This window comes from Pseudophryne corroboree, chromosome 5, assembly GCF_028390025.1.
Source record: "Pseudophryne corroboree isolate aPseCor3 chromosome 5, aPseCor3.hap2, whole genome shotgun sequence".
Lineage (NCBI taxonomy): Eukaryota > Metazoa > Chordata > Amphibia > Anura > Myobatrachidae > Pseudophryne > Pseudophryne corroboree.
The window spans coordinates 50,644,995-50,662,298 of record NC_086448.1 but is presented as its reverse complement, the minus strand read 5'-3'; the positions used below and the strand labels follow the sequence as shown (position 1 = coordinate 50,662,298).

The 17,304-nt window shown below is 45.2% G+C and overlaps 1 protein-coding gene across 3 annotated transcripts in view; it reads right to left on the bottom strand.

Annotated features, from left to right (window-relative positions):
• DNAAF11 (dynein axonemal assembly factor 11) overlaps positions 1–17,304 on the bottom strand; it is a 238,155-nt gene that overhangs the window by 160,571 nt on the left and 60,280 nt on the right. For all 3 annotated transcript variants that reach the window (XM_063921265.1, XM_063921263.1, XM_063921264.1), the window contains exons 5-6: positions 10,985–11,214; positions 5,839–6,021 (exon numbers count right to left, since the gene is read on the bottom strand). In XM_063921265.1, coding sequence (XP_063777335.1) covers positions 5,839–6,021; positions 10,985–11,214 — 413 coding nt within the window. The remainder of the gene's footprint in view (positions 1–5,838; positions 6,022–10,984; positions 11,215–17,304) is intronic.

Genomic DNA, 17,304 nt, shown 5'->3' with positions numbered 1-17,304 from the left:
TGGCAAAAAAGTCGATTTCCCAGCAGTAGCTGTGGAAACGAGGTCTGAAAGACCATCCCCAAACAGTTTTACCCCCTTATAGGGCAAAACTTCCATGTGCCGATTCGAGTCGGCATCGCCTGACCATTGCCGAGTCCATAACCCCCGTCTGGCGGCAATGGACCTAGCGCTTATTTTTGATGCCAGCCGGCAAATATCCCTCTGTGCATCACGCATGTATAAGACCACGTCTTTTATATGCTCTATTGTCAGCAAAATATTGTCCCTATCCATAGTTATTTTTCGACAGGGAATCTGACCACGCAGCGGGAGCACTGCACATCCATGCCGAAGCAATGGCTGGTCGCAATATAATGCCCGAGTGTGTGACTATATCTTTCAGGGTAACCCCCTGCTTTTTATCAGCAGGTTCCTTCAGGGCGGCCGTAGCCGGAGACGGTAGTGCCACCTTTTCTGATAAGCGTGTAAGTGCTGTATCTACCCTATGGGGTGTTTCCCAACGTGACCTATCCTCTGGCGGGAAAGGGTACGCTGCCAATAACCGTTTAGAAATTATCAATTTCTTACCGGGGGAAGACCACGCTTCCTCACACACCTCATTTAATTTCTCAGATGCAGGAAAAACTACTGGTAGTTTTCTCTCACCAACATAATACCCTTTTATGTGGTACCTGGGGTATTATCATAAATGTGTAATACATTTTTCATTGCCTCAATCATGTAACAGGTGGACCTATTTGGAGGGTACACTAGTCTCATCGTCGTCGACACTGGAGTCGGTATCCGTGTCGACATCTGTTTCTGCCATCTGAGGTAGCGGGCGTTTTTAGAGCCCCCCATGACATTTGAGACGCTGGAACAGGCACAAGCTGAGTAGCCGGCTGTTCTGTGTCGTCGACCTTTTGTGTAAGGAGTTGACACTTTCACGTAATCCTTCCATAAGTCCAACCACACCGGTGTCGATCCCGCAGGGGGTGACATCACATTTACAGGCATTCGCTCCGCCTCCACATCATTATCCTCCTCATACATGTCGACACAGCCGTACCGACACACAGCACACACACAGGGAATGCTCTGACAGAGGACAGGACCCCACAAAGCCCTCTGGGGAGACAGAGGGAGAGTATGCCAGCACACACCAGGGCGCTATATACCACAGGGATATCACATATAAAGAGTGTTTTCCCTTATAGCTGCCTATATATATATATTGTATACTGCGCCTAAATTGTGCCCCCCTCTCTTTTTAACCCTTTCTGTAGTGTATTGACTGCAGGGGAGAGCCAGGGAGCTTCCCTCCAACGGAGCTGTGAGGGAAAAATGGCGCCAGTGTGCTGGAGATAGCTCCGCCCCTTTTTCGCAGACTTTCTCCCGCATTTTTATGGATTCTGGCAGGGGTTAAAAAGCACCTATATAGCCTCTGGGGCTATATATGGTGCCAGTTTGCCAGCCAAGGTGTCAGTATTGCTGCTCAGGGCGCCCCCCCCCCCCCAGCGCCCTGCACCCATCAGTGACCGGAGTGTGAGGTGTGCATGAGGAGCAATGGCGCACAGCTGCAGTGCTGTGCGCTACCTTGGAGAAGACAGAAGTCTTCAGCCGCCGATTTTCCGGACCACCTTCTTGCTTCTGGCTCTGTAAGGGGGACGGCGGCGCGGCTCCGGGAACGGACGACGAGGTCGGGTCCTGTGTTCGATCCCTCTGGAGCTAATGGTGTCCAGTAGCCTAAGAAGCCCAAGCTACCACCACTTAGGTAGGTTCGCTTCTTCTCCCCTTAGTCCCTCGATGCAGTGAGCCTGTTGCCAGCAGGTCTCACTGAAAATAAAAAACCTAACAAACACTTTCTTCCTAGGAGCTCAGGAGAGCCCCTAGTGTGCATCCAGCTCAGCCGGGCACAGAAATCTAACTGAGGCTTGGAGGAGGGTCATAGGGGGAGGAGCCAGTGCACACCAGATAGTCCTAAAGCTTTCTTTAGATGTGCCCAGTCTCCTGCGGAGCCGTCTATTCCCCATGGTCCTTACGGAGTCCCCAGCATCCACTAGGACGTCAGAGAAATAATAATAATAATAATACCTGCCATATGTGACTGAGAAGATAAATAGTGAATTTACTAGGAACCAGTGACATCACAGAGGCAGCCATATTGCTGCTGTACCTAAAATATGTGCCTGAAAAGTTAAATAATGAATTCACTAGGAACCGGTGACATCACTGAGGAATACATTTTGTTGCTGTACCTATGTGCCTGAGAAGGCATGCAATTAATTTACTAGACACACAATGGGTGATATTCAATTGATTATTGCATCCAATATCCTGTCTGACGGGAGATCATGGGGGTGATATTCAACTGTATCTCTTTTTCACGCTGATCGCACCCATAGAGGTTGGGTTTAGTCGCGTCAAACAGCAGAACCTGTCAAAAGTGCTGGGCGCGATCGTGAAAAGTGCCATTTGGGCGCTCAAACGGGTCACCTTTTGCGCATTTCAGCTTGCCACTTCTGGGGGTGCGAGCTAAAATGCAGACACCGGCAGCCATTCACACCCTAACGGAGCTACAATTGAGTAGCTCTGTTTGGGCGCCATCTACTGGCTGCCGGCAGAAAAAAAATTGAATATCGCTCAGTATGTCAATTGTTCATAGGAGGAATTCAATTCACAGCAATGTGACGTTACGATAGTATTGCCAACATCGCAAGTTTCCCCTCACATCTCTATGGGGTGAATCAAAAACTTGCGATGCTGCCGGATGCGATGTGCCATTCTGTAACAGCAAAATCGCGTTCCTAACGTTGAATTGAATTCCCCTCCCAATCCCTGTGAAATTGGCTTCACCGGAGATAGCCTGTGGAGCGTTTCATGGAGAGGAAGAAGCTCTATATCTGCTGAAAACACACACATTTACAGGAGATCTAATAGAACCATAAATCACTAAATTGTGCAAAGTACTTCTGCAGAGCAACAGGAGCTACTCATTGTCAAGCATCAGAAACTAGGATGGAACTACAGGGGGTGCATGGGTGCCCAACGATGCCAGGTGCCCCCCAACCAACCTCCAAGACAGCAGTCCCTCTCCCCCAGAAAAGAAAACCAGGGACCTGCTACTATATACTGTATATGGCCAGGTCCTTATCCACATCTATCTATGTGGCCTAGAGAAGCGCATTTCCTCCCAGTGGCGGAACATGTGAGTGGTGGGCCCAGGTGCAAAAAAAGAATTTGGGCCCCCTTCTCCACCCTAACCCATGTTCACAATATGCCACATGGCAATGGGTGACAGGGAGAGGCAGTGGGTGACCGCGTAAGGAAGGGGGAGGCAGAGGTTAACATAGAGAGGCAGAGGGTGAGAGCGGAAGGCAAGGGGAGGCAGAGGGTAACAGGGAAAGGCAGTGGGTGACAGGGAGAGGCAGTGGGGCCCACCCTGCTGTCTGTACTGGGCCATTCATCTGACGTTGCTCAAAATGGTCTGGGATAACTCATTGCTGGTCTGGGCAGCAGTGGGCCCTTTAGTCCTCAGGGGCCCCGGTGCAACGCACCTGCTGGACCAATGGTAGTTCTGCCTCTGTTTCCTCCTCTGATCAGCCCTTTTACCACAATCTACCACAACGTGGGTCTCCTACGTGTACACCTGCTTGGGTATTTATAAAGGTGGAATTCCCAACAATGAATTTCCGTTCTTGTGTGAAAATACGTGAGAATATAAAATTAAATGAAAAGCGGACGGGGTAAAAACTAATGCCGTGTCACAAAAATAAAATACAATCTGCGTAAGCGCAGCGCTGATCACTACAGCGAAGTAAATCACACAACCTCTAACTTTCCCAGCAGCTATTTCCTCAGCAATACAAGTGTCACACAGCAACGCCGTTTTTCAATGTAAAATGTCTCTCTCTAGGGACAGACGTTAATCATGTGACAGCTCGGAGTAAATTGCTTTTTTTTAAAGTCACCATCGCCTTAAAAAGGAACTCCGCGTTCAAAACAGAAAAACAAGTTTCTACTTTAATATACATTTTTGTGAATACACTTAATTTAGGTAATCCCCAATAACCCTTTTGTCCTGTTTCTAGGCCTACCACTGTTCCCTGAAGGAAAAACAAAACAAAACCACACTACCTCAGTCCTCTCAAAGGGGTAAATTTATTAACGCTTCTAAAACAGACTTGGTGATGTTGCCCATAGCAACCAAAGATGCTATAATTTTCTAAAAGGCAATAGACAAATGATAGAAACATAGAATTTGACGGCAGATAAGAACCACTTGGCCCATCTAGTCTGCCCCTTTTTTATTTTATCCTTTAGGCAATCTCAACCCTTTTTTAACCTTAATTCTTTGTAAGGATATTCATATGCCTGTCCCAAGCATGTTTAAATTGCCCTACAGTCTTAGCCTCTACCACCTCTGATGGGAGGCTATTCCACTTATCCACTACCCTTTCTGTGAAGTAATTTTTCCTTAAATTTCCCCTGAACCTCCCCCCCCTCCAGTCTCAATGTATGCCCTCGAGTTCTAATACTTCTTTTCCTTTGAAGAATATTTCCCTCCTGAACTTTGTTAAGACCCTTGATATATTTGAAAGTTTCTATCATGTCCCCCCTTTCCCTTCTCTCCTCCAAACTATACATGTTAAGATCTTTTAGCCTTTCCGGGTAAGTTTTGTGATGTAGGTCATGCACCATTTTAGTTGCCCTTCTTTGTACACTCTCTAATGTATTTATATCCTTCTGGAGATAGGGTCTCCAGAACTGGACACAGTATTCCAGATGGGGCCGTACCAATGACCTATACAGTGGCATTTGATAGACAGCATCTGATAGGTTGCTATGGGCGACATCACCAATTCTCTGTTTTAGAATCTTTAGTAAATTTACCTCAAAGCGTGGGTGTGTTTCATTATTCAAATGAACTTGGACAAGCCTATAATGTGATGCTGCTCCACTGCACACCTCCCAACTTTAAATTCAGGAGCAGCGGAAGCTGTGCCATCCCGAAAAGGGGGCATGTCCTCGGTAAAAGGGGGCATGGCTTCGCTGCAAATCCGCAACCGCCTGCCAGGCCTCCCATGATCGTAACAGTCTCTTCTCCTGTGAAGAGACTGTGTGCGCATGCGCACAGCATCTATTCTCAACCTCACATCTGCCCCACCACCACCGTGGGACACTGCGGCCCGCAGGTGGGACAGCGGGACAGTCCCAAAAATACGGGACTGTCCCGCGAAAATCGGGACAGTTGGGAGGTATGCCACTGTGTCATTGATAAGCTGCTCTGTGATGTCACGTATATGGATGATAGGCAGCACTGGGACCAACATACCACCCACATCCACCAGAACCTCATTACTCCTGCTTGCCCACCCAAAGTGAAGAAGGAGCAGGATAGATGTTGGGGCACATGGACTATAGGGAGGAGTTTAAGGAAAATGTGCACCTAGGGACCCCAATACTCTTACATAAACCCTGGTTCCCACTGACCATTAAGCATCACTGAGCAGTGATGCATGTCTTCAGAACGCTGCTTGTGTCTATCTGGAAACCATATGAGCGTTCAAATCAGTTTTCTACGATAGACAAATCAGGTGCGCCAGTTCTGTCTGCCTTCAATTTGTTGCTTATTACATGGAGCTAAAACATGCCCTTCCTGCCAACAGATCTCCATTATCACCCGCTCTCTCGCTCCTGTCCTGTCTGCCAGACTGTCACGCCGCTTTATCTGCCATTATTTTTGAACTAGGATTTGTAATTGGTCAAGCCCCAAGCGTTTAAAACACTCTGCACAGCCCAGGGCTCTGAGCTCTATTAAACAAGGCGATGATGATTCAGGGTTCCTGTCCTCCTTACCTTGTGCTCTCCTTAGATCTGCGTTTCTCCTCAATGTATCTGTGCGTCTCTAATCTACTCTCTGGCGTGTACTGTGACGGCTCCTGCCAAAATGCTTTATCCTCTTCACTCTCATCCATTCTCACCTCCCGGTCCCCGGGGTTCATCTCAGGACAGTTTTCTTTGTTTCCAACGCATTCTGGCCTTAAAAATAAACGTTCAAACGTTTAATGTGTGAGTTTGTGTGCAGGAAATATACAATTGTTTTATGCAACGTCATATATGTATCATACAAACTCCTAAGCCGCCATTCTCGGGCTATGACATGTGTGATAGTAAGATTACACCGAGAATAATAAGGGGCAGCAGCGCAGGAAAACGCCAATGGGTCCTAAACTGGAATCGCCACCCATCCCCTCTCTAGGTTGATTGCAAAACAACATTTTCCACTAATGGGCAAAACCATGTGCACTGCAGGTGGGGCAGATATAACATGTGCAGAGAGAGTTAGATTTGGGTGGGTTATTTTGTTTCTGTGCAGGGTAAATAAAATACTGGCTGCTTTATTTTTACACTGCAATTTAGATTTCAGTTTGAACTCACCCCACCCAAATCTAACTCTCTCTGCACATGTTACATTTGCCTTCCATACAGTGCACATGGTTTTGTCCATTAGAGGAAAATGTTGTTTTGCAATCAACCTTGAATTATGCCGTTTGTGCACAATAAAGTCATACTGAGGTACGCTCACGTGCCAATGCCAAGACAGTTGATTCCCTATCTGCTGTAAGACATGTGTACTCAGAATGTCTCAGTACAGACCGTCCTGAGCATCCATTTATAAAGAGTGTAGCAGCCGTAATGGGACAGGTGTGACTGCCAATGCAAATGAGAAATCAGTGCTGCTCCAGTGCGCTGCTTTACAGTAATGAAACGTGTATAAAAGTAAATAATTAAAATCATATGAAAAGTGCTTCCAGGGCAATTTACACCGCTGCGTAATAGAGTGTCTGGCAGCGCTCTGAAACAAATAATACATAAATAAATGACTATGGCTTAATATATACAGTGCATAGTAGGAGAGCTGGACTTTCTTTCGTTTTCACATACTGACAGTGTGGTACAGCACCTGCCAGGTTTCCTGCATTGTATCCCTGTGTGGGTGAGGAGCATAGGGCATATGGCTGTAAATATCTCAACCTCTCAACCCGGTTATTAGGGGCCTGTCCTAGGTACCCACAAATCAGCCTGCTTCCAGACAGTGCTTGCCGTCTACTGATCATTAAAAAGAATGCCGAAAATTAACTCTAATAGGACTTTGAATATCTAAGAGTTGAAAATGAAGACTAAATTCACAGAGGTGTGGGATGCCCAGGGTTAGGACATACCTATCCCTGAAGATGGCACCAGTATGGCATCCACTTACACCCTTTAAACTTTGACATTTAGCTTACAGGCAGCAGTATTTAATAAAAGATAAAGGATGACAGGAGGCTTCAATAAGCCCAGAGGGGGTCAAACCCTGAGGCCTTTTTTTATGAGGTCAGGTCTTTTTAGTTTGTTAAGTGGTTCTTATGGTCTTTGGGCCACTCAAACTTTAGTAGAGGGGAGGGGCTTGGGCCTCTGGAGTCTGTATAGGGGCTGAATGGCGTTTTTGGATTGAGATTATCCCGCCAGCCCTCCCTGACTCGTGTCTTCTTGTGCATTTGGAGAAGGGGGTGCAGCAGATTTGTGGTGCTTAGCAGGTATATCCTCCTTCACAGAAGGGATTGGTGGGTATCATCCATCCGAAGAAAACTGATACCATTCTGCGGGATGGGTCTTCATTTTTATATACGATATGAAGCAGTATTGGATCTACGCACCAAGGTCAGGACGCTGCCACCTCTGTGTCACATGATTAGAGGGATCGGCAGTACTGCAGAGTCTAGTTGCTGCTGGTGATCTGCCTGCCCCGTCTTCCATACAGCCATTTTCTTCTTTCTTTTCCCTTCTTATCCATAAGCAATGACCTTATTATGAGGTCTATTCATGAAGCAGTGAAAAGTGTGGAGAAGTGAGCCTGTGGAGAAGTTGTCCATGGCAACCAATCAGCTGCCCTGTATAATTGTATTGTATGCAAATTATAAATGTTACTTCAATGCTGAGTGGTTGCCATGGGCAACTTCTTCGCTGGCTCACTTCTCCACACTTTTCACTGCTTCATGAATAGACACCTAAATGCCATTTACGTGTGCAGTGATTTTATTATTATGTTATAGGATTGTTAGAGGGCTGACTGTTCCCTCATAGGCAGCATCTGTCGTTACGGGTATTACCATGAAATGTGGTCTGTCCCTATTACATATTGGCCCTCATTCCGAGTTGTTCGCTCGTAAGCTGCTTTTAGCAGCTTTGCACACGCTAAGCCGCCGCCTACTGGGAGTGAATCTTAGCTTATCAAAATTGCCAACAAAAGATTAGCAAAATTGCGACTAGACACTTCTTAGCAGTTTCTGAGTAGCTCCACACTTACTCGGCATCTGCGATCAGTTCAGTGCTTGTCGTTCCTGGTTTGACGTCACAAACACACCCAGCGTTCGCCCAGACACTCCTCCGTTTCTCCAGCCACTCCCGCGTTTTTCCCAGAAACGGTAGCGTTTTTTCGCACACACCCATAAAACGGCCAGTTTCCGCCCAGAAACACCCACTTCCTGTCAATCACATTACGATCACCAGAACGAAGAAAAAACCTCGTAATGCCGTGAGTAAAATACCTAACTGCATAGCAAATTTACTTGGCGCAGTCGCACTGCGGGCATTGCGCATGCGCATTAGCGACTAATCGCTCCGTTGCGAGAAAAAAATAACGAGCGAACAACTCGGAATGACCCCCATTGTACCTACTACAGTATCTCTGCAGGAACCACGTGATTTACTGCAATTTATTTGAGAGTTCAGTAATTTCCCAAGTATTACAATGAGCCAGTAAAGCAAGCTCCCTGGTTTGTACTCTACATATACATCATCATTGCGTGAAGAACACCATGATGGATGAACACTGTCTTATCACTATAAAATTTATGGGTTGCTAGGAGTAGAGGGATTAAAGTGACCCAACATTAACTGAGGCACAAATACCAGTGTTCCTAAGGAAGACTGATGGACAAGTCATACTGGCTAATAACATCAGGCTTTTACAGTCTCTAATAAATGCAAAGTGGAAATAACATTGCAGTATGGGGAACATTTTAGGGACTTAAAAAATTGAGCCTTGTAGAATGTATTATGTTTAAACTATGTTAAAATGATTTTAAAAGGATTCTGTACCCTGCCACCCATCTGCGATTGGCCCTTGGGAGTCTTGAAAACACATCTCAGAACTGCAGAACAATTACTAAGTAAATTTACTAAGATGGGAGTTCTATTTAAGATGGGATGTTGCCCATAGCAACCAAACAGATTTCAGGTATTATCTTCTAGAAGGTGCTAGATAAATGAGAAGTAGAATCTGATTGGTTGCCATGGGCAACATCCCATATTAAATAGAACTCCCATCTTAGTAAATTTACCCCCAAGACTGAGCCAAACTCGTACCCAATCATGTCAGCCCGTCATCTTCTTTCATTACAAAAAAACAGTACTCCATTAAAGGTTTTGTCTTATATAAATACTCCTCTGCTTTAAAACCGATTATATACTAGACTATTTGGTGCTGTTGGATTTGGTGCTAGGTTGGTGGTAAAGATGCATGAAAGGGATTACAACCTTCAATAAACGTGGTACACCATTTGCATCAGGAAGCTATGCTGCCAATCATAATGGGAATACTTTTATTTCATATATATATATATATATATATATATTATATTATAAGGGCACGGTCGTGCTCTTATGTTAAGGCTGAATCGAACAAATGGAATTCTCCCATAGGGAACTTCTGAGACGGGGGCATGGTGTTTGAGGGGCTACACCTCAAAAGTGATTGGACGTACTGAGCTGAAATTTGGCATGGATGTGTCGAATCGTCACCCGGTGCTGCATGCCAAATTTCAGGGCAAAATAATCAAATTTGAGCAAATGGGAGCAATCTAAAGATTAAACTGTCAGTTTTTTTCTGCCACTTCCTGTTTGGCGTTTTTCGCCAGCTTTTCTAATGTAGTCTATGGAGGGATTTCTGGGAAGGCATAACTCAGGGTAGAGGACGAATTAAAACTTGGGGTTTGTTTTGTTAGGTAGCTCTTGTCACAGTGCAGTGCCTTTTGGGGTTAAGGTTGTTCAGAAAATTCAATTTTTTTTAATGTTTTATATATATATATATATATATATATATATATATAATTCAGCCTGTCACAATGGCGACACATATACCCGGTGTTCACAGTTCCCGGTGAGTATTTGAACCCTACCCCTTAGATACCCCTCCCGCAGCCTATCCCTAACCTAACCCACTTACCCCTTCCACGGTATACCCCTAACCTACCCCTCTTGCAAGCCTAACCCTAACCGTCCCCTCCCCACAGCCTAACCCTAACCCCACCAGTGCCTAACCCTAACACCAGTACTTACCACTGGAATTCCGACTCCCGTAATATATATTTTGTTGTTGTTTTTCATTTTCAAAGAACTTTATATGTTAGTGGGACTGAAAAGCCCCTACCTGGGCCTTCAGTTCCGATGCACATATGCAAGCTAGCAAGTTAGCTTCTGCATAGACTGGCGTAGCAAAGATGAGTTGGTGTGGCAATACTGGCCCAGCACGTTAACTATTACACCTCCGGGACAGTTTTGGGTTAGGAAATCCTAATTTACCAGGTGTTCCAATACTGCCTGTGTGCACACCAATGGAGAGCCAGCATTAGAACAGATCACCCCAATGCTTGCAGTTATTTGTAAGGGGCCTCTTCATCATCACTTTGAGGAGCAGTTGTCCGCACACTGGAGCAATGCTGATAAGTATCCCCGCCGCAGCGAGTTGGATACTTAATCATCGGGGGCCGGATGAATAGGCCCCTTACTGATTTTCCTATTGTTCCAAATGGAGCACGATATGATAGTACCCACCGGAACAAACCAGAAATGTTTTCCATTTTTTTAAATACCGTGAATAAATATTTTGATAAACTTCTCGTTCTCTTATACCGTGTTATACAGAGGGAGATACAATGTGTTATACAGAGGGACATACAAAGTGTTGTTGATGTCTGTATACCAGCGTCCATCAAACCCAGGCTTTCTCTCTTGTGGCTGCTGGTGCTCGGACGGCTTTCTGGATAATTTGCTTTGAGCCTCTTCTCTTTCCCTGGCCCTCTTCAGCATATAAGCCTCCTCTTGTTCTTTGATTCTCTGCTGCACTTGGGCATAATCCTGCAGGGCCTGGATACGCTCCGTACGCTCTATCTCCACTCCGTCCAGCCACTTCAAAGGGAAACAATATCGCACTTTCAGATGACACAAGTGGAATTAGCAGAAAACAACAATCACAGCACAAATCTCGCCTTAGGTACAGCAAATATGGAGCCTGTGAGCCTATCAGCTGGGGGAGGCCAGACACACTTCTCGCGCCCTGCATAATTCATGTCCCTCACGCTCTTCTGCATGGTGAGCTCATGCGGTGCAGGCAACTAATTGGGACATGCGATCCTTCCAGTGCAATTTAAGAAATAAACATGGTGAAGTATTCATGAAGAATAGACATGATTCTCCGAGTACGCTTCACCAGGCCAAGAATGAGATCTGCAGCAATCTAGACTAGTAAGGGTTAATGTGACAACTGCACAGGGCGATGACACGGGTCACGTCTTGTATACATCTGCGGTACTTAGCACCTACACTGGATGACGGCAGGCATGTCTGTGTCTATAAGTGGTGGGGTTATACATACATCACACATGGTAACAGTGTGTCAGAAATGTACATTTCAGATACTCTATAGCAGAAATATTCTGTTCTATAACCAGATCACACATGCAGAATTAGAAATGATTTTTTTTCCTCATTGTCATATAAATGAAAACCTCTGTGTTACTTATACCCCTTTCACATCGCACAAATAACCCGGTATCGACACGGCATATTGCCGTGTCGACACGGGTCAGTGTGCGATGTGAAAGCACTCTGCCGGAATTAGCGGGTCGCCTGACCCGGTAATTCAACCCGGTATAAAAGAAGGATTATACCCGGGTTGAATACCGGGTCAGGTGCAGTGTGAATGGGAGCCGCGTCGATGCGACACGGTTCCCATTCACAGCATAGGGAGAGGCGGCGCAGGAGATGAGCTCATCTCACAGCGCCGCCTCCACCCCCGCCCCTGCTGCGCCCCCCCGCTGCTATGGCAACCGACCTGGTATATTGCCGGGTCGGAAAGCCAGCAGAGGGGAGCAAATGCCGGATCCCACCCGGTAAGGACACGTTTCTTTTACCGGGTGGGATCCGGCATTTGCGATCTGAATGCGGTATTAGCTAAATAAGACGCTGGACCTGCAATAAAAGGTATCCGGATGACAGATCTACTGTACACTGTCTAGATCAGGCATTCCCTACCACGGTCCTCAGGGCACGCTAACAGTGCAGGTTTTAGTGATATCCAGGCTTCAGCACAGGTTTCTTAATTAGTAACTCAGTTATTTTGATTTAACCATCTGTGCTGCAGCCTGGATATTATTATGTCAAAGTCAGAAAAATATCTCTATGCACACTACCATATTTGCACCTCACACAGGTCCGTGCTGCGCATGCGTACGCTCTCCCGTACGTGCGCATACTCACAGTCGCGGGCACCCGCAGGCGCACGGTATGCGTATTTACGGTAGAGTTTATGTGATCGTAGCGGCGACTCAATCGTTACATATTTTCACTATATAATGTATTTTGTAGATCATGGTCCCTTTGATAGATTCTGAAAGTTTGGTTAATATAGAATGTTCATGAACAGAGAAATCCCTCTTTGTTTGATACGAAGGGTCAGACAGGAGTAATACAGTGGTGTTTAGTATCCATCGGAAGAATATTTAATTAGAAATATTCCGGTGTTGGTTTGAAGCAGATCAATCGCTCGTGCGAATAGTTATGGACATAAGAAGTTTATGAACATTTACTTTATTTGCACTTTATTACCCATGCGGCGGGAAACCCAGTTTCCCTCCCACCTGAGCTGTTGGAAATAGTCACAGCCCACCTGTATGAATCAACCTATGACCTTTTGTTATAATGCGAGGAGGAATTCCTGTGTCCAATGAACAATGAGATTGTAGGGACCATTGAATTGCATTGTGTGTGGGGCATAAATAGAAAGGCCGATCACATCCAGCACTCACTCTTCAACGGTTATCATTGCTGAAAATCGGGAGCTGGATGTCCAGAGGCGCATGCAATCGTTTCCTTTGTGCGTAAGTTTTTCTCCGTAATCATACTGTTTCTCTCTTGTTATTATGGGCCATATCTTTCTCTCTCTTCCCTTTCTCTCATTTTTCTCTTAAACTTAATTGTATTGTATTTACTGTGTAGTTACCTGGTTAGTTAGTCTATGTTATATTGTAGTGTATGATTTGTATTTGTATTAATTCTTTTGCAAGTATATCATTTAAAATATATATATATTAGGCGTTGGACCCTAAGCCCAGGTATCTGTGTATTTCTTATAGAGTTAAGTATTCTCAGAGCGTCGGTGACGCTCAAACTGCTTTTAAGCTAGTAAGGTTATACTGTGTTGCATTTACACCATATCACTACACAAAGGGTTTACTGCATAATACACTGTTTATGGTTTAGATATAAAGGTTTTACATTGTGAGCGTATGCGCCGCTGGTGATCTCCTCGTGGTCTCGAGCGGTCGCATCGCTATAGCGAATCATTACGGTATTCGGCAGCCAATAGCGTGCCTGCCAGTGATCTCTTGGCCGTGAGCGAACGTAACGCTTGAGCGTCTCGACCACGGCTAAGCGATTGTTACGCAACGTGCGTACCCTTACGGTACTTCATACGTAGTTAGCGTACAGTGTTCTTAGACCTCATAAAGGGTATTATATAAGATAAATATCTGCTTTAACAATTGCGGGCTCGTCCTGTCCTTCACATATCTGCACTAGGTAATTACAGCAGACATTATCCAGCAGCAAAGGGCGGGAGATCATATTCCTCGTAGTGCTGTTTGGATAAGCGTCTGCTTCTCTTAGTAAAGGGTGCTGAAGGAATCCGGGAACCGGAGGTAAGAACAACACGCTAGTCTCTTTTAAAACTGTTTATTTTTCTGTCTTGCGTACACACGCACGCATATCTGCATTTCTTTTCATTCGTGTATTTTCGTATATCACTCTCCTGTTTGCTATTATATAGTTGATAAACGTGCTGAGAGAGATTTGCCGCTATTTCAAAGTGTAAAAGTAAAGGTAATATAGTTAAAGTATAGACAAACACACAGCTCTGCCTGAGAGACAAGGCGAAGTCAGTGTGGTGCGCGGTAGATGATCAAGAATCATCTACATTGATAAACATAAATTGTGTTACGGTGGATCTTTATTTTGCGTACACGTGTCTCTAACAAGGACTGAGATTTGTGCACGCAAACCAAAGGCCGACGCACGCAGCGTATATTACGCAACGGAGTGTACGGGTATGCCCACGTAACTCAAATCACAAGTTTTTTTTTTTCTCTCCTCTCAACGCGATAAGTAGCGCCACGCGGTAAATAACGCCAGGCGATAAATCGCACAAATTTATTTTAAATTCGAAATTTAAATTAATAGATCCTTCTCCTAATTTGTAACACATCTGGTCTAAAGAGAAATTTCTGCGCAGAAATAGAAATAGAAACAAAAGTGTACATGTGGTGAGTGAGTGTGGTGTATACAATTTTACAGGTTGAACCACAAGAAAAGTCGAGTTCTCGTGAGGTACATGCGTGTAAGTGACGTACATGGTGGCTAGGGAGGCATCCCTGGTTAAAACATACAATTTGAGCATTAGAGTGTAGCAGACCAGGAGGTCATACTGTAACAGACCAGGAGGTCATAGCAGACCAGCAGGTTCAGGTACAGCAGACAAGGAAGTCCGCTATACAGTCCACAGGCACAACACCAAGAAAGGGTTGGTGCAACACCCATATAGGCCTTACAAGCTCTTGCTGAAGGAATTCGCAGCCGCAATTTTCGATTCCACTGGTCGCTCCGTACATAAGATTAGTTGCTTATGTGCTGAACGATTGTACCGCACGTAATTGTGTACATTAGTAAACCTGACCGGTACTATTTGTGTACGAAGGTCATAAACGCTATTTGTACATTCTAACGTGATTTGTGTAATTTTTTTTATTTTAAGGGAAGTTCGCTGCTCACTCAGGAACTATCCAACAACCAATAGTTACTGGAAAGAGTAAGTGTTCTTCGGATCACCCTCACAGGTTCCAGTAAATAGAGGTTCAGGTCGCAGGGGCCCTAGGTCGAGTACGCCAGCACCATATCGGTGTGATCAGGTCGTATTGGTCGGCGTGGGCGAGTGAGTGGGGTACTCGGTAAACCGCCACCGTCAGCCTATTTTGAACATTTTGGTTTGCGTAAGGGTTGGCTGAATAAAGCAACACCTTCGAACTATGGGGGCCACTTGTTCAGGTAGGGGACGATCAACCTCGGTTCGGGTTGATTCAGTGAACCGACCAGTTGGGTCGGCAAGGTACGTGATGTGTGAAAAATACGGTCCACACACAGAGGTTTTATGTGATGAATGGGAGAGAATGACGGTACATGACGGGGAGAAATTCCCAAGAGTAGGTAGCTTCAGCACAGAAGTGTTAACGAATTTAAGGAGGAGGATATGTCTCATTAAATCAGCAAAGAGACGAATCAAGCATTATGATTATTTGCAGTTGTGGCAACAGGAGGGTGACATACAGAGAGGATTGGCTCAGGCGGCGGGATCTGGCTCAATCAGAAAACTGATAGCCACGGCCCCACCGCCACCATATATATCGGGAGAGAAATTGGTTGCGGAGAATGACGCACTAAGGTGTAACACACAAACACTTAGCAACTGTGTAAATGTTAAAGATAATGTTAACCAATTAACCAATGCAAGTATTAACCCGTGCAAGTTGTACCCTGTTTTGAACTTTCCTCAGGAGTGTGATCAAGAAGACGAATCGGCAACAATTTCAGCGCTCTCTCTAGCAGCCACCATAGCAGAGACCACAGTAGGCACAGCTCCACCCACGAGATTAGTAACAAGGGCCCCTAGCGGAGGGATAGGTGAGGTCGTATCTACAGGTAAGTACGGCACCATACACTATGCTGAAGCCATTTCACCACAGGCTGTAGAACCCACACAGAGTGATATTGTTAGAGTTAATCCTGTTAGGGTAATAGCTGTTCCAAATGGGAAAACTGACACATCAGGAGTCACCCCTGTGAGGAACATTGCCATGTATAGCCCATTTTCCAGAATGGAATTAAGGACCATAGTGTCTGAATTCCCTGACCCTAGAAAAGACTTAGTTGCCAGCCAAAAATACATCAGAGACCTAGGTAACACTGTAGAGCCCAACAACAAAGACTGGCAGATATTGCTGAGAGCATGTTTACCCTCCAATGTTGACGCAACTCAATTTTTAGCTGACTGTGGATTAGATCAGGATGTACCTCTTACAGATGTGTACAACAAAGACAATGTAAAAAGAATAAGCTTACAGTTAAAGGAGTATTTCCCAGCCGTAGTTAAATGGAACAAAATATTCTCCATTAAACAGAAGGAGTCAGAAACAGCTGCAGAGTATTTTCACAGAGCATTATCAGAAATGGCAAAATACACAGGCATAGAGGACATTAAAACAAACATAAACCATCGAGAAGTAGCAGTATCGGTACTGATGGATGGTTTAAAAGAATCATTAAAGACTAGGGTACAGACCACACAACCATGTTGGCGAGGTCTGTCTGTGGCTACTTTGAGAGAGGCTGCTATTGATCACGATAGGAACATCACCAGACACAGGGAACAACAAAGTGATAAGTTAATGGCAGTAAGTATACAGGCCCTGACCACAAAACAGCCTGTGTTAACATCACCAAACCCTGTGGGTAAGTCAAATGTGGTAACATGTTATTTTTGTCACAAACAGGGACACTTTGCACGAGACTGTAGATCGAGAAATGTACAAAAATCTTATCAACCCCCTAGACAACGACACGACACACGACATTGGGAGCAGGGTCCGCAGAAACGGAGTTATGAGCCACATGCAGGGGAAACAAAAAGATACCCCCCAAACAGAGATTGGCAAACCTCTGGTAGTTCCCAGCTAACTCCCTTACAAGTAGTTGCTGCCAGCGGGATTCAGGGAGGTCACCATACCCAATAGGGGTGTGGCCATACCTGTAATCTGCAGCCAGTAAAATTGATTGCAAGCCTTGGAAGTGAACCAGAAATTGCAATCAATGTAGCTGGTAAATCATTAAACTTTCTTGTAGACACAGGGGCGGCCAAATCAGTGATAAATTCGACAGTGGGCATGAGAACCA